The sequence below is a fragment of the Osmerus eperlanus genome, chromosome 26 (assembly GCF_963692335.1).
Source record: "Osmerus eperlanus chromosome 26, fOsmEpe2.1, whole genome shotgun sequence".
NCBI classification, from domain to species: Eukaryota; Metazoa; Chordata; class Actinopteri; order Osmeriformes; family Osmeridae; genus Osmerus; species Osmerus eperlanus.
The window spans coordinates 5362904-5389498 of record NC_085043.1 but is presented as its reverse complement, the minus strand read 5'-3'; the positions used below and the strand labels follow the sequence as shown (position 1 = coordinate 5389498).

The 26595-nt window shown below is 51.7% G+C and overlaps 3 protein-coding genes across 5 annotated transcripts in view; 2 read left to right on the top strand and 1 right to left on the bottom strand.

Annotated features, from left to right (window-relative positions):
* The window catches only part of LOC134012686 (solute carrier family 22 member 23), a 3343-nt gene extending 3132 nt beyond the window's left edge, over positions 1–211 (bottom strand). Inside the window, exon 1 of the mRNA XM_062452226.1 lies at positions 126–211. Coding sequence (XP_062308210.1) covers positions 126–211 — 86 coding nt within the window. The remainder of the gene's footprint in view (positions 1–125) is intronic.
* Positions 212–5841: 5630 nt separating this feature from the next.
* Positions 5842–22633, top strand: dspb (desmoplakin b). 2 transcript variants are annotated; one of them, XM_062452784.1, is made up of 24 exons: positions 5842–6206; positions 6980–7073; positions 7714–7832; positions 8335–8488; positions 9187–9312; positions 9517–9576; positions 9918–10085; positions 10403–10507; positions 10884–10979; positions 11393–11518; positions 11641–11793; positions 11901–12055; positions 12234–12360; positions 12464–12650; positions 12849–13126; positions 13394–13572; positions 13772–13910; positions 14444–14637; positions 14989–15151; positions 15412–15495; positions 15641–15748; positions 15857–15955; positions 16174–16671; positions 18745–22633. In XM_062452784.1, exons 1-24 carry the CDS (start codon positions 6013–6015, stop codon positions 22081–22083), a joined length of 6945 nt encoding a protein of 2314 aa, XP_062308768.1. In that variant the 5' UTR covers positions 5842–6012; the 3' UTR covers positions 22084–22633. The 2 variants fall into 2 exon arrangements, with proteins under 2 accessions (XP_062308768.1, XP_062308767.1); XM_062452783.1 differs by having other exon boundaries at positions 16174–18000.
* Positions 22634–23046: 413 nt separating this feature from the next.
* On the top strand, positions 23047–25933 carry tbc1d7 (TBC1 domain family, member 7). Of its 2 annotated transcripts, none has more exons than XM_062452639.1 (8): positions 23047–23188; positions 23321–23443; positions 23536–23616; positions 23844–24034; positions 24541–24678; positions 24839–24984; positions 25143–25272; positions 25394–25932. In XM_062452639.1, the coding sequence occupies exons 2-8, from the start codon at positions 23329–23331 to the stop codon at positions 25478–25480; spliced, it is 888 nt and encodes a 295-aa protein (XP_062308623.1). In that variant the 5' UTR covers positions 23047–23188; positions 23321–23328; the 3' UTR covers positions 25481–25932. The 2 variants fall into 2 exon arrangements, with proteins under 2 accessions (XP_062308623.1, XP_062308624.1); XM_062452640.1 differs by having other exon boundaries at positions 23083–23201; positions 25394–25933.
* Positions 25934–26595: the final 662 nt, after the last annotated feature.

The window sequence follows — 26595 nt, the reverse complement described above, 5'->3', positions numbered from 1 at the left end:
AAAGGAAATAATCCGAAAACTGGCTAAATCCAATGAACAAAGCAGGGATCCATGTCAGAACCACGAGCTGCTTCTGATGTTTCCCAAATCCCCCGAGAGAGGGGAGGACCGAAGCGTCGATGTACGGTAGCAGCTTGGGGGCTGTCTGCTCGAGCGACATAAACCCGTTCTCGGGCGGGTGGTCCTGCGCCTCCGGCTGTCCCGCTGCCATCTCAGCCTAGCCACAAAGAACCGCTGAGCGCAACAGCGGGCTTCGCAGAGTCCCAGTCTGTCGCCGTGTCCACTCTGCGTAAACCCTTTGTTACAAAGGAAACCTCAGAGCGCACGACAGACCCGATCTGTTCGCCGACCAAAAAAGACGCGCACAATAGAGGTTCCGCGGCAGATCAAGAGGTAGCCGCTGTTTTCATGGTGATTTGGGTGAATTAGTCCTTACAAATGGCGATTCCGGGCGGGTTCGGTCTCAGTCACGGGTAGACTGCGGCGCGGCTCCTGGAGAGGTGTGGACTCGGGGCGGCAGGCATGCTCACCAACGTCCTCTTTGTGTTCCACGAGCTGGAATCCTAGGACACCCATCCATGTGAGATAGAAAAACTAGACGTACGTGCCGCACATATACACAAGTAACATATTCAGTTCAATAGGCTGATGGGAGCACATCTGTTCCTGCACCCAGAGGTATTCCACAGGTAACGTACCTGTCCTAACCTTGACCTCTCGCGGGTGATGGTCATGACTCAAACCTGCAGAGCCATTTATAACGTCCGATTATCATTCTTTTTTGTTATATTCGTAAAACGCATATGATTTCCTCCGGAGAAGAGACCAGACGTTCAAATCCCGGATCATTTTCCGCCCGTAATCAAGTGCAAACCGTGCGGCGCGAGTAGGCTCAGAAATATCTAGCTCCGCCCTCTTTGATCGTGCTACGGACTGTGATTGGACGATGTCCAAGGGCCGATTGCACCACCGACGCGCATTGGGCATCTGTAGCAACCTCACAGTACCACAGTGGCAACAAAGCTTCCCTTTGTGTAGCCTCTGCCCCCTTGCCTCTAAAGAATAAGACGGATTTATGAGAAATTCTATTATTTACGTATTTCATCGAGTAGGGAGATTTTAAGATTAGCTAGAAATCTTTACTTAAGGGTTGAATGACGAGATTTAAATCAGCGGCAGTTAATCTCATTTGTCAATTTGCATTTGCGTCAGTAGTTTTTCATCATACATATATCATTAAGTGGGCATATTTTAAGTTCCGGAGGGGACAAGCCACCGTTTCCAACAATATGGCTGTCCATTGTCTTCTCTTCAGTCTTCGTACGGTCTCTTATGTACCACCAGAGGGCGCCACTTTATCATTTTCTGTATTTACATCTTCAAGGTTTGACAACTGTTATGACAATAAACATGTCAAATTACCTTAGCAGTCCAATTTGTGAGATTATCCACATCAAGGTAGCAGTGAAGCTACTTTCACATGATATGAAGACTTTACTGGTTATAAACTGCCATCAACGCCACGGTTGTTTCATGACCTTGAGACACAATGTCAAACTTGAATTCGGGGACGGATCTCGTGAGCGTCTTCCAAAAAAACGAACCAGTCAGTGAGTGCGCGTAAGCAAAAGATGATGTCACCGTTACGAATAGGGAGGACAGCTCATGTGAGAGGTCGCGGTGGTGCCCCTGTGGCAGCTGGAGCGTGGAGGGTGACATGGAGAAGTATTCCGAGTGCGTCTGACTGCTCGACGGGGAGGTGTTAGAACAGCTTAGGCCTCAGCCATCTCGCACGTACACGACAGCACCACTTTCACCCAGCCTGCCTTTCCCCGACGTTCCTATTAGGCTGGGAGAGAGAGAGGAGGGGTGTGTGGGTGTGTGTGGGTGCGTGGGTGCGTGTGTGTGTGTCACATTCTGTATCTCCACCCCCACCCTGTTCCTTCTACTCCACTCCAAGCTGAAACACACACAGGCATGCGTGAGCACAAACACACTCTTTCTCAGGTGAGTCTTATGTAATAGACATTGTTTCCAAATAGTTTCCCACCAACCAAATTAGAAATCGACAACTTTTACTTTTTTTTTTGTCTGTGTCATGTAAAAGTTAGTACACCATTATGACCGTAGGGTGTCATAAGTAGTATTGGCAATAACATTTGTCAGACTCGACATGAACTAGAACAACAAATGTTATTGTAATGACAGTTGTACTGGTGCCTTGGCATTCAAAACGTGCAAAGGTGTTGAGAGAATGTTCCGGAAAAGAACTCGAGATTGACGTTGTTACAAGCCTACATCGTCTACATCTACAGAAATGAGATGGAAGGTGCCGGGCTTGGGAGCGATCCAGGTTTCACTTTGCTCCTCTATGAGAGTGAGGAGGTCATTGGCCCGGTTTGGCTTGGTATCAGGTGTCAGTTACCTGACCTGCCCCCCCCCCCCCCCCACCCACTCACTCTGTCACTACCCCCAGGTGGCATATCCATGTCACACTGCTAACACACAGGTACACTGTCACACAGGATTGCCTCCCCCCCCCTCCCTCCCTCTCAACCACCCAACGCACACACACACACACACACACACACACACACACACACAACAAACCTCAACCTCCCACCATCACCTGAACAATATATATTGTGGGCAACAAAATTCCATTGTGTTGAATTTGAGGATGTATTGTTTGATGTTTTTATACTGCACAGTCGATACAGCCCTCGTTGGTAAAATACTGAAAGGATGAAAGAGCTCCCTTGTCTTGCATGGCCTTGGGGCGATAAATAATCAATAAACATAACCCTTTTATGTCGACCTTGAGTTACTTCGAGACAAGAGCTTGGTTTAGTGGGCCCTGCATATACGTGTAAACTAATAGCACGGGGGGGGGCAGGGGTCTGGAGTGGGGGGGTGTTACCTCTGGACAATGTGCAAATAACGATGTCTCCTCCAGCGCCGGTATGTACGTAAGATGGATGATTGGTCGACGGGGTCACGAGGTCAAGCAGACATAAACAGACGCGTTTGAAGTGCAATCTGAGAGCTTCGAGTTATCCCGTGCGTGCGAGCACACACGCACGCACGCGCACACCCCAAGACACACAAAGTGTTCCACCTGCATACCTGTTGGGAGAGGATGATGGACGTGTTGGGGGGCGACGCCCAGAGGTGCACGCGCGCGTTCCTCCCGTGCTCCAGACATGCCCTGGATGCAGAGACACGCCCGACACGCGGGCCGACAACTATGCGCTTTCTTGCACTCGAAACTCTCGCACTGCCAAGCACCTTTGCGACGGACTGCATGCGCCCCGTGCACGCGGTCTCCCCCCTCTCCCCCCCCCCCCCCCCCCCCCCCGACGGGGCTGCGCCATGTCCCGGACAGGCCGGTCTGGGAGGAGGCCAGGGCCGCCCCTTCGGCTCGGAGGAGAAGAGGTTACCGCGCTCACGGCCCCCCCGGCGAAGCGTCGACAGCCCAGAGACATCAGGAGACAGGAGTGGAGAGAGAGTCTGAGAGAGCGAGAGCGAGAGACTGACAGAAATAATTACGATGTGTTTTCCCGCTCACTTTCTCCGGGTGCCAAGCAAAAAGAGAAAGAGGATGGGGGGGGGGGGGGGTAGGGGGGGGCTGAGATAAGCCTTTTAAGTCAAGTCTTTTCAAGTAAATGCTGATCTGACTATGACTAATGCTCAGCCGGCTGGCACGCTGTTTGCGTGCCAGGAGATTGGATGGGGACTTTTTGGGAGGGGTGTGTGGGAGGGTGCGTCTGAGGGTGTGCCCAGGTAGAATCCCCCCCCGGGCTCAACTCATCAAGTAGGAGGGGCCGGGTGTGGTCCGGGAGAACATGGAGGCACGACGTGCGACTGGTTTAATCTGCTTCGAACATCTCGCCTAATAGTCGTTGTTGAAGTTCAAGTTACAGAGCTGACTGCACTCACGGCGCATTCACACGCATCCAACTGGATATCGTTATGCACTGCGTGTCTCGTCCTGTCTCCGACCTACACGTCCAGCCTTCACATGCTAAACTCTCCAAGTCGGAACACAAACACCCCCAAACGCAAAAGAGGGGGGGGGGGGGGAGCTGGGGGCAACTGTTAGAGGGGCCAGTTACATTAAACATTAGTGTTGTCATGTAGTTTTCTTCACTGCATTGCAGGCATTAACAAGCAAAATCCCATGTTTATAATTATTCGGAGAGAGGCTCTGAATCATGGATTTAGGGGGGTTGTCACAGCCCCAACACCCCCAGAACCGCCCCCTGACACAGAAAGGACTCCACATGACTTTTAAACGACACCAGCGAGCGTCAAAACCTCAGGTCTGTTAAGAACAACCGCGTTGAAGAGAACCTGAGGCATGCGCGCACACGCAATCGACCCTCCTCGTCGTAAAAACGCCAGTCAAAGAAACGACAAGAATTTGTGTCGAATACCGTGCTCTCCACAGTATATTGCACATACACATGGCGTAGAAGACAAGTTACGAGTCTGAAACAGACTTGTTTGCTCTTCAGTGGTCATTTGGGAACGAGGATATGTATTGGAATGTTGGTTTGGCAGATGGTTAAGACAGCCCCTGTGTGAACAGGCAGAGGCATTATGGGGCTCGTCTCACCATCAGGTGAATAGTAATAATAAGGGTGTGGTCGAAATGTCCCATCCTTCTGAGAAATGATTTTCTGTTTTGTCATGTCAAGGCTGGTTACAGACAGGTTAGTTGTTTTAGGTTCAGGGCTTAGGCCCAGTTTCCCAGACATAGATTGAGCCTAGTTCGGAGTAAGTGAAAGATTCTATGAAGATCTCCATTAAAAACGTTTTTTTTTTAGGCTAGGACTAGGCTTGATCCATGTCTGGTAAACTGGGCCTTAGGGTTTAGATAAGGATTGGATGGAGTTCCACTGTCTAAGATTATGGTCAGAGATTGATTATACCTCCTCCATAAGTATAATGACCTCACTGTTTCGAACCAAAATTCTGCACCAAGGCTACATGTTTTAGCAAATCCTTGATACAAACGTAGTATAAATCAATCACAAGTCTCCCTCTCTCTAACACCCATGCATGCACACATACTCCACACACACACACACACACACACACACACACACACACACACACACACACACACACACACCCACACACACACTGTAGAGATTCCCTAGGGACTGCAGAGTTCATGACAGTGGATCCTCACTGACTTAGTCGTGGACAAGGAATCAAGGCTTTTAGAAGGAGTGGATCTTGTGAACACTAGTCTTGAACATCCAGCCACAGAGCTTGTATAGAGATGTACAAAACGTGTACAAAATAATTTGTAAGATTACCACTGACACATTTCTGTCAAACTTGTTTTCCTGGTGAACCCCGCCCACAAGCTCACCAAAGGCATGTTTGTGTGAGTGTGTTATTTTGTGTGTGTTTGTGTGTGTGTGTGGAAGAGAGTGAGTGTGTGCAGTAATTATAGTAACTTATTCCAAGTGATGGTTAGACCGAATTAAGGGGCAGAGGGGTTTGTATGGGATGTTATGGAGTTGCTTATTTCTATAATTTCACGAACTCTTGATGTTTACCTACAAACTAGTACAATAACAAACACACTTTTCCATAGACCCAGCACACAAGCACACTGCATGCACACCCCGCACCCACCCACCCACACACACCAACAACATGAATATAGTAAGAAAAACAATTTGTCGGTGCATATCTCTCACATGCTTCTTGACCCATGCATGGGTTAACATGAAAAGAACATCTAAAATCATTTGGATAGCAAAATAGGCCATGATAGCTCCTGTAGGTGTGGTCTTGTGTAGTCAAAACCAATAGTCTTCCGCCTTCCCGTTGCAGTCTGCACCGATGAGACGCCTGGCAAACAGGTGTAGGAACAACGCTAAAAATCGCCCCGCTCCGCACCGTCCGGTCCGCTTGCAGTTTCTGCCACATTGATAAAGTTCAGCATTTACCGGTAAAGAGTTCATCGGAGTTTCGAACTTTCTGGAGACGAGGATGAGCCAGTACGGATCTCAGAGAGCGCTCAATACTCACCGTCGAGCCGGGTCGAGGCAAGATTTGTCGGCAGGGATCCCGACCCACTATGCTCGTAGTGAAGTTGTACATAGCGGTAATGGATACGGACAGGAATACATGGACGGATACAATACGTATGCCTTCTCAAAGGGTTCGATGGGAGGCGGACAAGGGTATGGTTCTCCTCGGTCGATTTGTTAGATTTTTGTTGTAGTTTGTTTGGTTTCGATGACCACCTGTTGTTCCCCCCCACCAACATTGTATTTATTTCCCTTGCCAGAGGGGGAAAGAAACAGTGGCAAATAGAACGTTTTTGCTTCCAAAGCCTAGGAAATATTGAATGTACTTTCGTAGCCTACTCACCCCATAAAGACTACCATCTAGTCACAAGACTATTTGCAGGACTCGTTTTTTGTTTGTGCAGAGAGTTAATAATTAAAATGTATGCTGCTCATTTAGCAATGAGAGGTATTTGTAAAACAAATACAATAATAATAGAGAAATGTACAACGCAAATCAAACGTGCAAATATGATCATTTATTATTTTAGGCTATAGTCCTACACGGCATCAGAATTCCTTTTGTAGGTTCCTCTGTGAGAACAGTCAATACACCAACACTGTACTGTATAATACTGTCTTGGTGCTTGTTTTGTCAGCTTGATTTATTACTCACATAAGTGCTAGGCATTTTAGTCAGCCACATCATCTCTAGCACGCAGGCTCCATTTTAGAGAGCTAGAAGGGAACCCAAACACAGCTTAAGGGTCATTGTTCTCGACAGCATGAAAACATGTCTGTTACTGCCGAACAGAAGATCAGTTGCCCCTTTTGGCACATAACAACAACGAAAAAAGTGTGTTTACGCCATTCTAGTTAATTATGATCTTTAGGACTGCTGCTGATGGCCTACGATTATGATAACGATGCCCTCCTCCTCTCTCCAGCCAATCCCCCCACAGTGCTCTCCACCAGAAGGCTTACCTCTTGCAGTCCCAGTGCCAGGAATACCTGAGAAAAGCAGAGCACTGTCTGCAGTCAGTGAGTGACCGCATCCCTCTCCCCCTTCCAGGATATGATCCAGTCACTTGTTATGCAGAGCTTGCACATTGCATGGTGCACACACACACCCACACACACCCACACACACCACACACACACTCCATCACCCTACCCAGTGAGCAACATCATTCCACCATTTAATAATCATCCCATGTATGGTAGTTGTCTGGATTACTCATTGCCTGTTGATTTTTGAGCCCGATTTCAACACCTGATAAAGGCATGTGAAATATGCTTGGTTAAATGTAACCCATACTTTCTATTGCTTAATACGCACAATTAACTACAAAAAAAACCCAACTGTACATAATTCTTCTTTTTTATCACATTGTAATGAGAAGCAGAGGCATTCTCTGCACGTACGATGCTTGTATTTACCGCCTGGCTTTCTGCTAGCTGCACTAAATCCTGGAATTAACTTCAGATACCCGACAAAGACTGACGTTTTCCTTTGACCGGGCACAATGGCTCCTTTAACCGTTAAAGACACTGTCTGTGGTTTGTAAAAAAAGTCTTAAAACAAGGAGGAGATATATCTGGGCCAGATAGAGAGCGCAGAACGGTTGGCAAGGGGGTGGGGGAACCCTCTGTGATGTTCTTCCCCACGGCTTTCCCGCAGGGCGGCACCGCGGAGGGAGAACGTTACCTGGCCATGGCGAGGGAGACGGTCGAGCAGCTGAAGGGATGCGCCGTGGATCTGCGTCAGATGGGTCAGCCGAACGACAGCGTGATCGTGAGGTGAGGGGGGTGGGGAGAGAGAGAGGGGGGCCTCTCACCTGAACGGCAAACGCCCTCCCTCCTGTGCTGGCTCTACGGGTCTACATTTCTGTCCGCGTTTGACTCTCTTAGCAGACACTTTGAACCTAATAGACACACAGGTAGTGTGCGTAAGTATAGCAGGGGGACTGGAAGTGCTCATTTGTAACAGTTTCTCTCCCAGTATTGTTTTCGATAAAGTTACACAAGTCATAGTTTTCACTCATGACCACAAAGCACCCACTTTTTTTATGCCTACATGTAAAAAGAGTACAATTTCATACTATATTTAATAAAACAGTGGTACAGTCTAACACTGGCACACTGTCAATTCACCATGGTCTCCACCTACATATCACTGAGCAGTTTATGGCGTGCACACAGGAAATCATGTAGAATACACTGGAACACACACCCTTTCCTTCCCCACGGCACCCCTAACCTCCCCCGCCGCCTCTCCCTGTTGTCTTTTGCCCCGGCACAGCGTGGATATGTGCATGGACCAGCTAAAGACGGTCCACATGGCCTTCAACGGGACCATGCAGAGGCGGAGCCGGGGGAGCAGGGGCAGCGCCGGCGGGTGGGAGGAGCCTGGGAGGAACTACCAAGAGGCCGTGGCTTGGATTAAACAACAGAAGGTATGCAGGGCCGCCCGTGACTGTGCACTGCCCGAGAGGAAGGCCTTGTTTCGAGCAACCTCGCGTGCACAAAGGGTGTTTTTTAGGTTGTTAACCTGTTAACATTGACTTGTTGAACTTTGGAACGTTATCAACCTTATTTGGATGGGCCTAAACTGGACATTCTACACACTCGCACATGTAAACATACTCACGTCCCACGCACACCTATAGATCATATTACTGTTATGTATTAAGAGTGTCAGAAGGGAGGAGGTTTGCGGTCGTACATAATGCTTTTGTGCTTGAGGGTATCTGCAACTGTAACTCACACACACACACACATAGTGTGTACTGTGTGCAGAAACCCACGGTTGAGTGGCCGGGGTTAAACCAAGGCTATGTTCTTGTCTGAAAGGATCAGACTCAGTGTCTCCGGGTGAATTCCAGACGTTTCCTTTGTGTCTGAGGGAATAGTCCATCTCCATTAGTGTCTGCCACCCCCTAGTGGTAAAGTGGTACACTGACGTCCGACGTCCGCCTCAAAAAGGTTCCCTGCGCTCGAACTGCACGGGAGATGACATCAGTGAATTACCCTCAGCTCTCTGTCACATTCTACCGCCCGATGGACTGCCCTACTTTTTGGAGCGGAGGTGACCGCGTCGGCGCCGTACGGCCCGCGTGTCTGTGTGTGACTCCCCTGCGCCTTGTCTCCCCAGCGCCTGATCGAGACCTCCACCTGGGGAGACGACCCGACCGCCATCGAACAGCAGCTCGTCAGCCACGCCAGGTTCCACAGCTCCGTCCAGCGCAGCGCCGAGGTGGAGCGCGCCAGGGACGAACTGGTAACGGGGGGGGGGGTTCCTTCCTGCAAACGCGGACGGACGGACGCGCGCTCGGGCACGCACGAGTGGCCACACACACACACACGACACATTCAAGTGCTGTACCTATATTGGAAGAGGCACACATAACTCACGAATCACACGCATACATACATGTACACGCACACGCACACCTATTAAGTGCATCTCCCTCTTTGTCTGCAGGAAGCTAAGGGTGACAAGGCCAATCTGCACTCTCTGGAACAGGAATGGGACAGTCTGCAGGTGAGAGGACTGGAATATTCACTGGTCACGTTCTCGAGGTCTGGTGGTTAAGGGGTCATATTATGAACACAAAACCCCAAGTTAGAGTCTCTCATATGGGGGGGCGGTGGAGGTCACCTAACTTGTATTTACCCCCAACCCCCCTCCCCCACACACACACACACACACACACACACACACACACACACCCACACACACACACACACACACACACACACTGGCTCCTGCCTGTGAATACAAACACTGGCAAACCTGTTGTATTATGTGAATCATGAATTATTATTACGATGAGAAACCTACGCATGCACACATTTGTTTTTCTGTCTCTCTCGTCGCCTCAGAAAATGTCGTTCGGCCGGACGGACCGCCTGCGAGACCTGCAGGGCATCATCGAGGAGATCTCCCAGGAGATCATGTGGGTGAACGAGAGGGAGGAGGAGGAGCTGGTGTTCGACTGGGGCGACCGCAACATCGAGGCCTACATCCCCCAGAAGCAGGAGGGCTACTCGGTGAGGGCAGGGCCAGCAGAGGTCGCTCGGGGGAGAGGGCAAAGGTCAGGGGGGTCACGGCGGGCCTCTCTCCACCGGAAACTCTCACAGGCCTTTATTCCTGTTGGTTGAGATATGATGAAGTGTATGTAAATGAACAACCCCTCGGTTCATCCGTGTTCAATTACATTTCGTTAGACGGTTTCTACTGTCTCACATTATGGTGATGCCAGACCACGAAGAGTTAGGCAATAAAGACGGAACTTTCCAGAAGCCCCCGACCCCCCCCCCCCCCCCCCCCCAGGGCTGTGTCCTAACTGTTGTCCTCCGTCTGTCAGAAACTGATGAGTAATCTGGAGCTGAAGGAGAAAGACCTGAACAAGCTCAAGCTGAAGGTGGACAACTTGCTGAAGGATGGCCACCCGGCCTCGGATAAGATCGAGGTAAGGACGCCTCGGTCTGGTTCCATTCCGTTCCGTCTGAAATGGTGTCATTGATGTGGCGCTGTGATGGTTCTTGTTTTGTGGTCAGTTGGGAGCACACTGAAGCTAATTCCTAACCACCGCGTTGGTATGGCAGTAAATACATATTCTACGCAGTAGCGTAGAATGCGGAGGCCTTAGGCACCCAAGATTTCTTACATGAATATTGTCTTGTGTGTGTGTAAGACTTGCGTATAAGACTTTTGCACAGTGCTGTGTCTATGAGCTACTGAGATGAGGACTGGGATAGGAGCCACGTGGTCCATATCAGTAATCCAATCCGTTCCTCTCTGGCGGTCATTCCTCTGCGGCTCGTTCGTCTCCCGGCGTCTCTCAGGCCTACATGGACACTCTGCAGACCCAGTGGAGCTGGCTGCTTCAGATCATCAAGTGCATCGACGTGCACCTGAAGGAGAACGCGGCCTACAGCCAGGTAAAACACCCAAGTCCAAGTCTTTTATTGTCAGATGCACAGAACAACACAGGGGTCAGACTGGGCACTGAAATTCGCGCACACACGCACACACCCACACCCACAACGCGGAGGCACAGACACGCGGCACGCAGGGCTCCCACGGAGATTCCACAGGCGCAGACAGACGCACGGACAAACGAAACCTCACATCATGAGGGAGTCAGGTGGCTGAGCGGTTAGGGAATCGGGCTAGTAATCAGAAGGTTGCCGGTTTGATTCCCCGCCAGACAAAATTACGTTGTGTCCTTGGGCAAGGCACTTCACCCTACTTGCCTCTGGGGAATGCCCCTGTACTTACTGTAAGTCGCTCTGGATAAGAGTGTCTGCTAAATGACTAAATGTGAAACGGCTAACGTGCGTGCGCCGTTCAGTTCTTTAGGGAGGCCAACGACACCTACAGCAAGCTGCAGAAGGAGCACGAGACCATCCGCTTTAACTTCGCCTGTGACAAGAACACGCCCCTGGACAACCTGCAGGAACTACTACAGAGCCTGGAGGTAACCCTAACCCCCGCCGTCAAACTCCGGAGACGCGGTCGGTCGGACGGCCGAGGTTTGAAGTGCGAGTCAGTCCGTCCTTTTGAGCCTGACGCAGTGCGTGACTTCCTGTGTGTCCCCAGAGAGAGAAGGGGAGGATCATGGAGAACAAGAGGCAGGTGCAGCACCTGGTCAGCAAGTCCAAGAGCATCGTGAGGCTGAAACCACGCAACCCGGACAACAAAACCACCGGCACGGTCATCGTGTCGGCTCTGTGTGACTTTAAACAAGACCAGGTGAGATTCCGACACGCGCACACACGTAAAAGGTGTCGCACACAAATACGCACGCACAAAAAACGGGCCTTTCGGTCTTTTCACGTACGGTATTTCACGTTTCACAGAGAGTGATCTGCAAGGGGAATGAAGCCATCTTGAAGGACAACAGCCAGCGCAGTAAGTGGCAGGTGACGGGGCCTGGAGGTATGGATATGATGGTGCCCTCGGTGTGTCTGCTGGTGCCACCACCCAACCCCCTCAGCATCAACCTGGCCACCAAGTAAGAACACACACTCGCGCGTGCACTCACAAACACTATTTCTATCCTTAACAAGACTATTTCTATGCTTGATGAACTACTCCAGGCACAATGTCATACAAGATTAGTTTTTTTTTTTTTTTTTATCAAATAAGTGTTTAACCCAAACATGTTTGTGTGTGTGTGTGTATCTCTCCAGGAATGAGCAGTATTACGAAGCCATCTTGACCATGTGGAACCAGTTCTACATCAACATCAAGAGTCTCATCTCCTGGCAGTACTGTGTCCAAGACATCACCCACATAAACTCCCTCACTCTCACCATGGTAAGCCCAGCCAGACGGGCTTCAGCCAACACTGTCTGACTCATGTTTGGGGTTAACCCCTTTTTCAATCCCACCGTGTGTGTGTGTGTGTGTGTCTCCACAGCTGGCTCGCATGCGTCCAGAGGAATACCGCAGCATCGTCAAGAGCCTGGAGTCCCACTACGACGAGTTCAAAGTCTGTTGCCATGGCTCCCAGATGTTCGGGGACGAGGACAAGAGAAGCATCGAGAGCCAGTACACTGGTGCCCAGGCCCACTACGACCAGCTCGTGGTGCAACTGCCTGCCTACAGTGAGTGGGAATGCACCGTGCACAGTACGAGGGCCATGAAGGACCTACCGAGATTTCTCCCCGTCTCCTTGGGTTTCTAGAAGCGCTGACCCGTGGGCTTACCTCAGTCCTCTTCTGTGGACGAAAGAGAATTTTTTTCATCTTTTCGACTTTGTTGGGCGCAAACGACTGACCGGCCTCCGTTCGTTTCCCCTCTAGCCGCGCAACAGCAACAAATGCAGCAGCAGCAGCAGGTGCAACAGCAGCAGGTGCAACAGCAGCAGGCCACCAGGGTGGAGGAGACCAAGAAAGTGGTGGTGAAGAAGGAGGAGGTGAAGAAGGTCAAGAAGAAGGTCCCGGCCTCCCAGAGCCTGACGGAGCTGCACGCGCTCAGAGTGAGGCTGGACGGCGCGGAGGCGGGGCTAACCCAGCACATCCACGTCTGTCTGGGCGAGGACGGGGTGCACGACTGTGGCCTGAGGATCACCAGGCTGGAGGTACACACACACACACACGCATACACACGTTGAATCCGCAGACCAATAAATACACAATTGAGGCCAATTAAATTTGTCCATTTTTGTTATCGTATTCATATAAGATACATTGTTTTTAACATTCTGTCAAGGTCTACAGATGGAAAAATAGCCGTTTTGGCTCATTCTGGCACATTTACAGTGAAGTTCATAAAAACTTCGAATTCAAAAATGTGTTTGTTTCATTGTTTTTTTTGGGGGGGGGGGTGCGTTACTTACTTACTCAAGGCGGTGCAGCGGGACATTGAGTCCAGCCGTGCGGAGTACCTGCGGCTGAAGGAACGCATCCAGAAGGAGCTGGAGGACATGAGCGATGCTGACAAAGCCCAGTTCCTGCGCAGCGAGCTCAGCCTCGTCAACCAGAGACTGGGCACCCTGGAGGGTTGGTCTGCGGCCTACCTACAGAGGTACGCACACACGCACACACGCACACACACATGCTCGCATTCACAGCCTGACAAGGAATCGAGCACATGCCATGAAGCGACTCAACCCTATATTGATCGTTTTTTTTTGTGGAGGGGGGGGAATGGTGTTGATAGTAACATGCTCCTCTCTCTCTCTCTTTCTCTCTCCTTCCCTCCTGTCTTTCTCCCTGTCCCCCAGGCTGCGGGCTCTCAGTTCTCTCCTGGAGAGCGTGGCCCGGTGTGAGGACATCGTGAAGGTCCACGAGGCCAGGCTGACTGAGAAGGAGACCACCTCACTGGATCCGGCCGAGGTGGAAGACTACATGTCCACCCTGAAGGTACAGTAGCTCACCGGTCCAGACCATAGAAGGACAACATACCAGCACTTGAACCCGTTAAAGTGTAGCGTCACACATATGTGATCGTTCGAATGCGGGTCCCACAGCATAACGTCGAACATTCCAATTGAATATTTTCTGATGGAAAACTATGCGACAAACGCTTAAGTATGGCTTCAAAATGTACTAATGAGAAGGCTAACAAGTGACACTAGCATGGTAGTAGCATTGCTACGAGTATTATGCTAGGTAACTTAGCCCGGAAGCTAACTAAAGCTTCCGGTCTAAAGCTAACTTGCGCTGTGGGGACCGTAGGAAATATTTAGAACTCTAGAACTTATCTAAAGGTTAAGGAAGGGTTTGGTAATGCTGTAGGTCAGTTCAGATTAGCTTTGTGGAACTGGAAGGACTTCAAAGACATTCCGGGAAGGTCTTTGCCTTAAAGTGATGAGGTGTAAGAATCGGGTGTTTGAAGATTGTTCTGGAAGCTTTCTCATCTGCTGGAATGTTCACTTCTTTGGGGGTCTGAGCAGAGTATGAGGGCGGAGCTGGAGCAAAAGAAAGACGTCCTGGTCTCCATGGAAACCGAGCTGGGCAAGGCGGTCCACTGGAACGACCAGGTGGGCGGGTCCTTCCACAGGTGCGACGTGGACCTGTCCCGCTACGGCGAGCAGGTGAGCCAGCTGAGCGACCGCTGGCGCCGCATCCAGAACCAGATCGACTCCAGGTAGACCCCCCTCCTCTTCCTCCGCATTCCCTTTCCCGCTTTAATCCCCCCCCCCCCTTCCCTTACACTCACATTTGCCTCGTAACCATGGTGTAGCTTCGGGGTGGGTCCCCCAGGGTTTGAACACGCGTCGCATCGCATGGTAGGAACAACGTCGATAAATGTGCCACCCCACAATAACCCCTGGACCTGTCCGGCCACCCCGCGTAAATATTTCCAAACGCCCCCGCAGCTCACGACGGCAGTCGTCTCGCTGGCGGCTCCTTCACCGTCCACCGGGGGGAACACGCGAAGCGGTGACGATGACGATGTCTGGGTCTAACCTGGTTGGCGTCCTGTTGTCTCTGTCAGGCTCCGTGGGCAGACGGTGTATCTGCAGCAGCTGCAGCACTACAGGGGCACCGGTTCCACCCTGGGGGAGTGGATCGGCGGCACGCGAAAGCAACAGGACGGACTGCACGGCGCCAAGATCGACGACATCGGCGGCCTGAACGAGCACCTCAGCCAACAGAAGGTAAGCTGTGAGCGTCCAGTTCAGATAGATAGATGTTCTTTGTTTGTCCACAAAGGGCAATTCCTTACGCTTAGGTCCGAACCATGAGAACGGCCGAGACAAATCCAGTCAATAAAAGAAACGCCACAGTACAAAACAGAAGACCTGTTTTCCAAAATGGCTTTTATCCAACGAAAAGCGACGCCTCACAAAGCGACAGCTCTCAATCGCACCTGCCACGCTGTGGGTTCTAGTGAGGTGAAACCTCTGCTGTGTTGCAGGCTCTGAACACGGAGATCAAGGGGAGAAGGGAGAACGTGGAGAGCGTGCTGAGGGACAACGAGACCTGCGTGAACTCCATTAAGGTAAGGGAGCTCCGGCCGTTCCGGCCGTCCGTTTTCACGGCGTGCAGCGGACTCGACTTGGTTGTCGTGCCTCAAGCGTGCGGTTCTATTGATCCAACAGAGTTTGGAAAGAAGTTCCGTTGTTTTGAAATGATTCTGTCTTTAGGACTACGAGTTGGAGTTGGCCTCGTACAGTGCTGGTTTGGAGACCGTCCTTAACATCCCTATCAAGAGGACCATGCTACTGTCCCCCGCCAACGAGCTTACCCAAGAGGTAATCTCCGAGTTTTGGACCGTTTGTCGGTTGTATGTGAGCGGCTCATGTTTTGTTGTGGTAATGTTCTGATGTTTGTTTTTGGGGGGGGGGTGTCTGTTCCCACAGGCTACACAGCTTCAGACCCGCTATATCGAGCTTTTCACCCTTTCGAGTGACAACTACAGATACCTAGGCAGGCTAGTCAATAGCATGGAGGAACTCAAGGTACGACTCGCAAGATCGACCTCAGTCGCTCAGGGGCAAAAGATAACGCACACTTTATTGTCCCGAAAGAGAATTAGTCTCAGACACATAAGTATCTGCTGTTAAAATACGAATAAAACGTAGGTGTGTGTACGGTACGTGCACAGGCTGCCTCCCGTCTTCAAACCTAGGTGAAGATTCGTATTCAGTGTTTGATGAATCTCTTCCTCGTTCCCCAGATGAGGAACACCAGGATCGACCTGCTGGAGGAAGAGCTCCGTCTCCTGAAGGGGAACGTCGCGGACGGCGACGAGAAGAACCGCTCCCTGGAGGAGACCATCGCTCGCTACCGCCTGGAGCTGGCCCAGTCCCAGGAGCACCTGATCTCGGTGGAGGAGGTGAAGAGGCACACCGCCCTGCAGTGCAACACCACCAAGGACAGCCTGGCCTCCACCCAGAGCCAGCTGCAGGACCTCAACGAGCAGGTGGCCCGCCTCACCTACAGCATCGAGGAGGAGAAGAGGAAGAGGACCCTGGCGGAGGAGCGCTACGGGGAGCAGCGGCAGGAGTACGAGGCCATGCTGAGGAAGAGGCAGAAGGAGCTGGAGGAGGTCAGCTGGGCCAAGATGGAGGTGGAGAAGAGCGTCGGCGACCGGGAGAGGGAGGCGGAGAGGCTGAGGAGGCAGCTGGCCGAAGAGGCGTCCAGGATCAAGGAGCTGGAACTGGAGCTTTCCAAGGTAAGGAGCCTGTGCTGTGCGGAGATCGCTAACATAAAGCAAACCTACGAGTCCCAGATCCACATCAGCCACACGGACATCCAGCGCCTGACGACCCAGCGGGAGGAAGACGGCGCCGGCCTGAGGCTGCAGTGCGACATGCTGGAGGCCGAGCGGAGGGACCTGGAGGAGGAGCTGAGGAGGCTCCGTCTCTCCCTGAGCCAGGCGGAGGAGCAGAGGAGGAGGGCCGACGAGGAGGCTTTCAGCCAGAAGGCTGCAGGCTCCGAGGAGGCCCGGAGGAGAAGGGAGCTGGAGGAGCAGGTGGAGACCCTGCTGAGGCAGAGGGCTGAGGAGAGCAGCCAGCACGGCCAGGAGCTGGCCCAGGTCACAAAGGTCCTCCAGGACAAGAACGGCCAGCTGGCTCACCTCACACACATCCTGGAGGAGGAGAGCCGCAGGAGGACGGTCCTGGAGGAAGAGAGGGTCGTGATGGATAAGACCCTCATCAAGGTCCAGGCCCAGCAGTCCTCGTCCACGGTGATGGTGGCCAGGCTGGGGGAGGTGGAACTGGAACTGAACAGGCTGAGGCCCCAGCTGGAGAAGGAGGCCAGCGAGAGGAGCAGGCTGGAGCAGAGCTTGACCAGGCTACAGGCACGCGTCCGGGAACTGCAGGCCACCAGAGATGGGCTGGAATTGGAGTTGGAAGCGCTCAAGAAAACCAACCTGGACGACGTGACAAAGAGAAAGAGAGTGGAGCTCGAGCTGGAGAAGACCACCATGACCATGAGGGAGTACACCGGCACCATCAACACGCTGCGGCAGAGCCAGGAGGACGCCATCGCCGGGGGGAGGAGAGGGGAGGAGGAGCAGCGCAGGCTGAAGGGGGAGCTCGAGAGGAGCGTCCGGGAGCACAAGGCCTCGACGGAGCGCCTCGCCCAGCTGAGCGGCCAACTGAAGGCCCTGCAGCAGCAGCTCCTCCAGGAGCAGGGCCGCGTCCGCGACAGCGACCACCGCTACGAGAGCCTCCACAAGACCCTGGAGGAGAAGACCACGGCGCTCAACGAGAGCTCCGCGGCGCTGGAGAAGCTCCGGGGCCTCACGGAGACCCTCACCAAGGAGAGGTTGAGGCTGGAGGAGGAGCTGAGGGGGGTCAGGCAGGAGAAGGAGGAGCTGGTGAGAGCCAGGAGGGGGGCCGACGACGATCTGGCCTCCCAGATCACAGCCCTGGAGCTGCAGTTGCAGAGCAGCGCGCGCAGCAGCCGGGAATACCAGAACCTGGTGTCCGAGCTCTCCTCCGAGAGGGAGAAGCTGAGGCTGGAGATAGAGCTAATCCAAAAGCAGTCCATCGAGGTACTTGGAGCTTTGAGAGTTCATCTCGGACGTAGTTTTCTTTCTCTCCAATCGTACGCTTTTAGCTGGCTGTGGACAATGCTTTCTCTTGCATGCTGGAATGTCTGTAATTTTGGCTAGCTAGATTGTGATCGCACTCAAGTCGATCCTGTATGTGTTGAACTGTTTGCATGACAATCATTTCTACATGATTGTATAAAGACTGAGGTAAATCCTATCTTTTCCTCTCTCTCTCTCTCTGCCTGCCTTCTCTGTCCACATTACCAACACTTCCTCTTTGATTCACCAATCAGCATGCTTTTTTGCCTTTGCCTGTTTTTTCCAGAATGATCAACAGTGTCTACAGAAAAACTGATCACCTGCTCTAAACAATTACTAGTTCTCATTTAATTTTGTGTTGAATGTCACTTTGTATTGCAAGTACAGTGGTTTAGTAATCCCGTTTGTTTTGTGTGATTGCAAATGTTGTGGATGTATTCATGCTGATTAAGTCATCCAAGTGATAATTTGATCATATATCCTTTCACTCATACTGCGTATCATTTTGCCTCACCACTTACAACTGCTCTTTGGGTAAGTCATTTGGGGACCTGGTTTATTTTAGAGGTCAAAGGTAGATGTTTCACGTGCTAACAATTCATAAAATCACTGTTACTCCGTTACGCTGTATGGATTGGTCAGCTAAATTAACCTTTTTATGGAACCCCTCCCTCCCCTTCTCCCTCTCTCCTCCTTTGTCTGCAGACCTCGTCTAAGATCCAGAGTACTCAAGTTCAGTACAGCGACGTGGTGAAGGAGAGGGATGCCCTGCTGCTTAAGCTCAATGCCACGGACCAGGACAAGGCTCACAGGCTGGAGGAGGAGCTGAACCGCATCAAGCTCTCCCTGGAGTCCGAAGTGCGCCTGAAGCGGCGTTTCCAGGAGGAGAGCGAACAGGTGAAGAAGGACTTCCTGTACTGGAAGGACCTGGCCGGGACCAAGGAAGGCCAGGTCAAGCAGTTTGTCTCCGAGCGCGATAGGCTGGAGCGAGACCGGGCCTCTATGAAGAGCGAGATGGAGAGACTGATGAGGGAGCTGAGGGAGGTGGAGGAGACCTACAAGAGAAAGCTTGTGAGCACCCAGAGAGAGCTGTCCAGCCTGACCTCCGTGAGAGACTCGCTGGAGGTGGAGTTGAGGAAACTGAGGGAGCGCCCCGACACCTTGCCCAAACACACCCAGACAGAGAAGACCCTGCTGGACCCCTCCACGCTGGTCTTCGACGGCGTCCGCAAACCGGTGACCGCCCAGCAGCTGCTGGACTGTGGTGTCCTTGACGTGCCCATCTTTAACCAGCTGATCAAGGGCCAGAAGACAGTTCCTGAGGTGTCTGTGGACATCAAGCTGAATCTGAAGGGAACCGGCGCCATCGCTGGTGTGGCCTCAGGACCTCAGGGCAAAATGTCTCTCACAGAGGCCCGGAAGGCCAAACTTCTGTCTCCGGAAAGCTCCGTCTTGCTGCTGGAGGCCCAGGCCGCCACGGGCCACATCATCGATCCCAGAGCCAATCGGAAACTCACGGTGGATGAGGCGTATGCGAATGAGGTGGTGGATGAAGAGCACAGAGGGAGGCTGTTGGTGGCGGAGGCCGCAGCCGTGGGCTACCGGGATCCCAACACCAGCAAGATCCTATCAGCGAGCCAGGCCATGAGGAAGGGGCTGATTGACAGGGATACGGCTCTGCGCTTCGTTCAGGCTCAAGAGTCCATGGGAGGCATCCTGGACCCTGTCCTCAGTGTGTTCCTCCCCAAAGACGTAGCCATGGACCGCGACCTCATCAACGAGGACCTGTACCGGGCCCTGAACCAGACGCCCGAGTGCTACCTGGACCCGGACACCCAGCTGGGGGCTAGCTACGTGTCGCTGAAGAGGAAGTGCAAGGTTGACCCCGGCACGGGCCTGCTGCTCTTGCCCGCGCCTGAGAAGCCCATGACGGTACAGGGGCTGAGGGACCAGGTTGCGGTGTCTGACCTGGTGGACGCTAACCTGCTGGAGCGCACCGACGTCGACCAGCTGAGGGAGGGCAAGCTGACGAGCCAGGACATCGAGACCCGTCTGCGCACCTACCTGCGAGGGTCCACCTGCATCGCGGGCGTGTACGACGAGGCCAGCGGCAAGACCATGCCCATCTACCAGGCCATGAAGGAGGGTCTGCTTCGACCGGGGACCACCATGGAGCTCCTGGAAGCCCAGGCTGCTTCGGGCTTCATGATCGACCCGGTCAACAACCTCTACCTCACCGTGAGTGAGGCATACACCAAAGGCCTGCATGGTCCGGAGTTCAAGGACAAGCTGCTGTCAGCCGAGAGGGCCGTCACGGGCTACCAAGACCCCGGGACCGACAAGATCATATCCCTGTTCCAGGCCTTGGAGAGGGGCCTGATAGAGAAGGGCCACGGTATCCGGCTCCTGGAGGCCCAGATCGCCAGCGGAGGCATCATCGACCCCAAGCACAGCCACCGCATCGACGTGGACGTGGCCTACAAGAAGGGCTACTTCGGCAAGGAGATGAGCCAGATCCTGACCGACGAGGGGGACGACACCAAGGGGTTCTTCGACCCCAACACCGAGGAGAACCTGACCTACCTCCAGCTGAAGAAACGCTGCATCACGGACGAGAAGACCGGCCTCATTCTCCTCCCCATCATCGATAAGAAGAAACAGCAGTCCACTCAGAAGAACACTCTGAGGAAGAGGAGGGTGGTGATCGTGGACCCCGACACCAACAAGGAGATGACCGTGAAGGAGGCCTACAACAAGGGGCTCATCGACTACGAGACCTTTCTGGAGCTTTCCGGGCAGGAGTGTGAGTGGGAGGAGATTGTGGTCACCAACCCTGACGGTTCCTCCTCGCTGGCTCTCATCGACAGGCAGACGGGAACCAAGTTCGACATCACGGACCTTCTGAAGAACGGAGTGATAAGCCAGTCGGTGTTTGAACAGTACCGTGCCCATACCATTACCCTCACGCAGTTTGCGGATATCATCACCAGCAGGATCAAAGCCAGCTCATCTTTGTCAACATCTTCATCAGCAACGGCAGCAGCAACGGCAGCAGCAACGGCAGCAGCAACGGCAGCATCAGCGGCGGCAACAGCAGCTTCCACAGAGAAGGCGACAGCAAAATCCTTCTCTTCTCTCTCCTCGTCAACCATGTCCTCCCAGAGAACGACGACGACCTCGTCCGTCATATCCGAGCGCTCCACCGTCGTCGACGGCTCGGCAGCCTGGGCCACTGCCTCCGACCCCCAAAACTACCTGAAGCACATCGCCAGCGTCTCCATCACCCTGGCCGACCCGGCCGAGGTCTTCAGTGAACAGAGCCCGGTGGGGGCCATCTTTGACACTGAGACCTTGGAGAAAATCTCCATCACTCAGGCTCTGAAAAGAGGCCTGATGGACTCCATCACTGCTCAGAGGCTCCTGGAGGCCCAGGCCTGCACTGGGGGCATCGTCAACCCAGCCACCGGCCGCAGAATGGGCATCCAAGAGGCTTCCCACCAGGGCATCATAGAGGCCGATATGGCCACCAAGCTGAAGGCTGCCCAGAAGGCCTATATTGGCTTTGAGGATGTCAAGTCCAAGAGGAAGATGTCTGCGGCCGAGGCCATGAAGGAGAAATGGTTGCCGTACGAGGCAGGCCACAGGTTCCTGGAGTTCCAGTACGTGACGGGGGGGCTGTATGACCCGGAGCTGGGCCGCCGACGAACCATCGAGGAGGCGCTGCAGATGGGCTGGCTGGATGCGAGGGCGGCGCAGAAGCTCCAGGAAACCCGTCACCATGCCAAGAACCTGACTTGCCCCAAGAGCAAGCTCAAGATCTCCTTCAAGGAGGCCATGGATAACAGCCTGCTAGAGGAAAACACCGGGGTGAGGATGCTCCAAGCGTCCACGATCTCGTCCAGAGGCATCAGCAGCCCCTACAATGTGTCCTCCGCCCCCGGCTCCGCCTCTGGCTCCAGGTCGGGGTCGCGCAGGGGCAGCGTTGATCTAGGCTCCTCCTACAGCTACAGTAGCTACAGCCACACATCCGTATCCAAGATGTAAGATGGTGGGGGAGAGAGGAAAAATTAGTTCATCCTTCAGTCAGCCTTTGTCTTAACTTCTTAACAAAATGGTGTTTATTCACGGAGTAAAGCTTTGCAATATGCATATTTTCAGGCACACTTAAAAAGAAAAAGGCCACATGAAATGCAGTATAACAGTTTGAGTGAAAGTGAATGAAAATGTATAAAGATAATAAAGAAAAAAGGGACTTTAATAAGGTTTGGTTTTAAAATGTATTGGCTTTGTTTGGCATATGATAAACCTGTCGTCAGTCTACTGTACCCCAGTCAAACATATTGCACTGCAAACATAATTGCTTTTAGGTAAGAGATGTTTAGGAAAGAGAAATAAAATGTATGTGTTTTTGAAATACAATAAGTTACATAGGCTACTTTTTTCTTGAGCTTGTGTGGGATAACAGTTTGTCATAAATAACATTCCTTATCGTTCATGTAGTATTTCCGCTGTAAGGTGGTGTCTGATAACAGTTTCCTTTAACACTTTGTAACTATTTTTCTATTTCTCAAAATAAAATTGTTATATCCTTCCACATGTTGTTTAATCATTTAGTAGTTGATGGCGACTGCATAACTGAGAACTAAAGATTTCCAGAAGTCAAATGGGTTTGAAAGAGTTATAAACACAAGCCTAAGCTTGTCTGTTTAATATTTTGAGGTGATCCTCAATTATCTTTTCCCTTTGTGTAGAAGTAAAATGATAGTTACTTTGAAAGCGTAAAGCTTCATTCAAAGGTTAATGCATCCCACATTTTCCACTTTTCCAGTGGAAAGCTATACCACACTAGCATTATTTACTGACAACGAATCTGCATACAAATACATGAATATTAAATTGAAAATCACATATGACCTAATAGTTTTTGTTTTTTTATATTGACTAAAATAATGCAAGCAAAATGAGCACGCAAAAAGCCCCGCTAGATGGCAGAAGTTATTCAACATTTGCTCAGCTGCAGCATGTCCTTTCCAACGAAGAAGTGAAGGCGGAAGTGTAGTTCATGTCTCTCTATGGCACTGATGAAAACTATTCAACCGACTGAAACCTGAAACGTGGGTGTCGTGAGGCCTACTGGTGTAACCAAAAGGTAACCAATAACGGTAAACAAGGTGCTATGTCCAAGATGTCAACCGTCCGTTTACTAATGCCAGCTACTAAAAACTGATCTCGCTTATGAACCTGCTACAGTGCAAGATAGCGAATGTGTCCTCCCGTTTAGGTGACAGTATGGCTGAGCCGGACCCCCAGAGGAACTTCCGCTCTGCCTATTACGAGAAAGTGGGCTTCCGAGGAGTTGAGGAAAAGAAGTCATTGGAGATACTGCTGAAAGATAACCCATTGGGTAGGTACCGTACCTCATTTAGCATCGTGTCTAAGTTCTGACGTTCCCTTTTCCTTGTTTAATCACTGTTGACATGCACGTTTGTTCTTCAGACGTGGAGAAGCTGAGTACATTCAGTCAGAGGTTCCCTCTACCCTCCATGTACAGAATACATGTGTGGAAGGTACTTTTAGGTAAGACTTGCATAGCTGCCAAGCACCTGACAGACAATCGCAATGAAAGGCTAGTTGTTAACACAGTAAACAGGGCACTTTTAACCTTCTAATCAGAAACCTTACCTATTAGGCTACACCTGGAAAAAAGGAGAAACCAAAACATATACATACAAAACCACCTCTCTTCCTCGTGTCTTACACTGACAAAGTCACCGAGTGTGTGTGTGTGTTTGTTTACTCTCTAGGCATCCTACCGCCACACAGTGATTCTCACACGCTGGTGGCGGGGTACCGCCGCGAGCAGTACCTTGATATCCTGCAGGCGCTGGAGGTGATGAGGTTCGTCCACTCGGCCACGCCTCCGACGCACGTTTACCTGCGCATGTTCCAGCTGGAGAGCCGGACGTTGCCACGGCGCTGCGACACCACGGACCCGGTGAGAAGAGGGGGGGGGGGATAGGACGAGGAGCCGAGCTTGAACTGTCTACCTTGAACTGCCTCGTTTCGATCCGACAACAAAAAAAGCATGAAAATGCTCATGTCTCTCTCCCATGAAAATGGTCATCTCTATTATATCATAAAAGCTTATGTATCTATCCTATCCGAAAAGCATGAAAATAGAGACTGTTCAAAGTAGACAGGAAGCAGAGGACAGAGAGAAGGGAATAAATGTGTCACGCTGCTCGTCAGTTCGCTTGTCCCCGTCTCTCCCCGCGCTAGTACTCGAACTCGCAAGCACGACCACTAACCAGCTACGCCCATTAAAAAAGCTAGCTTTTCGCTGGTGTGGTGGGGACTGTGTTTATGCTTGAGTAGTGAGTTTAGACAGTTCACATTGGCTAACGCATGCAGGGAAAGGAAATGTGAGATGTGGGGATTCGTGTGAGGGAATGTGGCGCGTCGGGCCCGTTTTTTGAGTCGGGGCACGTGCGTGGGTTCCAGGACGAGGAGGACGAGGACTTCCTGGCCGTCGGCAGAGCCATGGAGGAGATCGCCGACGACCCCGTGGACTGCTATTGGCTGATCAAGTGCTTCGTCAATCAGTTCAACAACAAGTTCGGAGACTCCATCCCCCACTTGGTGAGTTACGGGAGTGAACGTGCGGGAGAAGTCAAAAAACAAACAAAAAAAACGTCAAAACGCAACGCTCGATATCTTCGTAGGATCTCCTTCTTTCTGACTGACCTTTCCTCAGTATACCACGTCTCACCCCTCCTTCCTCCCTGTCTGAACGGTTCAGCCCAAGAGCCTGGAGCACTACCTCAGCCAGGAGGAGTCCAGGCTGCTGAACCACCTGAAGAACATAGGAGCCCTGAAGCAGCTTCCTTACAACCTGTGGTTCCGGCGCTGCTTCGCTGGCTGTCTGCCCGAATCCAGCCTGCAAAGGTCAGAGCACAGCCCACTGGAGCAGGCTGGGCGACACACACACACACACACACACAGATTGTCTCTCAATCCTGTTTGGCAGTCCGCCTGTAGATACTGTGTGTATGCATGGTCTGATGCGGATGGGGACTGTGTAAACCGACTGCTTGCGTTGTCAGGGTGTGGGACAAGGTGATCAGTGGCTCCTGCAAGATCCTGGTGTTTGTTGCCGTGGAGATTCTGCTCAGCTACAAGATCATGCTGATGGGCATGAATCGACCGGAGGGCGTGGTCAGCTTCCTGTGCAAAGTGAGTGGCGGCGGGTCGGCAACGGCGCTAAGGCTGTATCGGTCCTGTGTGGGGGGTGGGGGGGGTAAACCTGCCAGCCAGTCGCACACCAACCGTTTGGTTTCCCCTCTGCCTCTCCCAGATACCCCAGGAGAACACAGACGCTATTGTGACCAAGGCCATCGACCTGTGGCACAAGTACTGCGGCACGCCCATGCACTCTGTGTAGCACCGTGCGGCCCCCAGACCCAACGCTCCCCACGTGTCCCTCCCCGGAGATCCCGGTCCGGGACACGCGCGGGCACCTCTTTGCTTCGGTGGACAGGACGTCCATGACGTCTTGATGTGGTTCAAAATGGCCGCTTACAGCGCTGCTTTAATTCGACGCCTGTTCTGTGTTTCAGGCTAGAATGTTTCTTTTTGTGTGTGGGTTGTTTATGGACTCACTGTTCCAGTGACCGATGGATTACATGGATTGTACAGTATGTTTGTAATGGTAATACTTCTTCAGTGTCTAACAAGAGACACTCCTAAAGGACCGTGAGCTGATAAATATCTGTTTTCAGCGTCACCATTCAATTGAAGATATCTCTGAACATGGTGGCCCGCCATACATTTGTTTATTTAATAATAAAATGTTAAATTAATAATAGAAAGAAAAAAAAGAACTCGTACTGCTGCCGGAACTCTTTGATTTAGAGAAAGAAAAACCAGTCGAGGAGGTTTAGAAGGTTTTTGCTCTCCTAAGTTTCCTTTATGTAAGAAACTGCATACATAATAGAAGATTCACAGTAAGTTAATCACATGCAGTTTCCCTCCTTTCTTACAAAATGAAGATGAACAACAACAAAAAAGAAATCCCTCTTTTACATGTACATACCTTTTTATAATTGGATGTTTTTTTCTTCTTCTTTTCTGTGTAAACACTGGAGAGTTACCGAACAGGTAGACAATCACATCACTGGTTCCTGGACACACGAGCGGCCATGACACAGAAACGGGTCAAAGGGTTCTCTGAATACAGGATCGAGACCGTCGATGCACTGACTGTGTGCAAGTTGTAAACAATGAACGTGTTTGCGTTTCTCATTTCTCGCAACCTTAAATTGTACGTGCCGTCTGTTACACACAGCATCGGACCGGCAACGTCTGCTTTTAACAAACCAATCAAATGATCCCGTTCGCTTAGTGCACAGAGCCAAATTGAACACGCCAAGTTGAATTGTAATTCCCAGTGGTTGTCTCAAGAGCATGTCGAATTAATTGTGAGAGTTTCAGACAGTCCATTCACCGCAACTGGTCTGTGTCAAGTCCTGTCATTAAATAAAGTTCTGCACAACTATC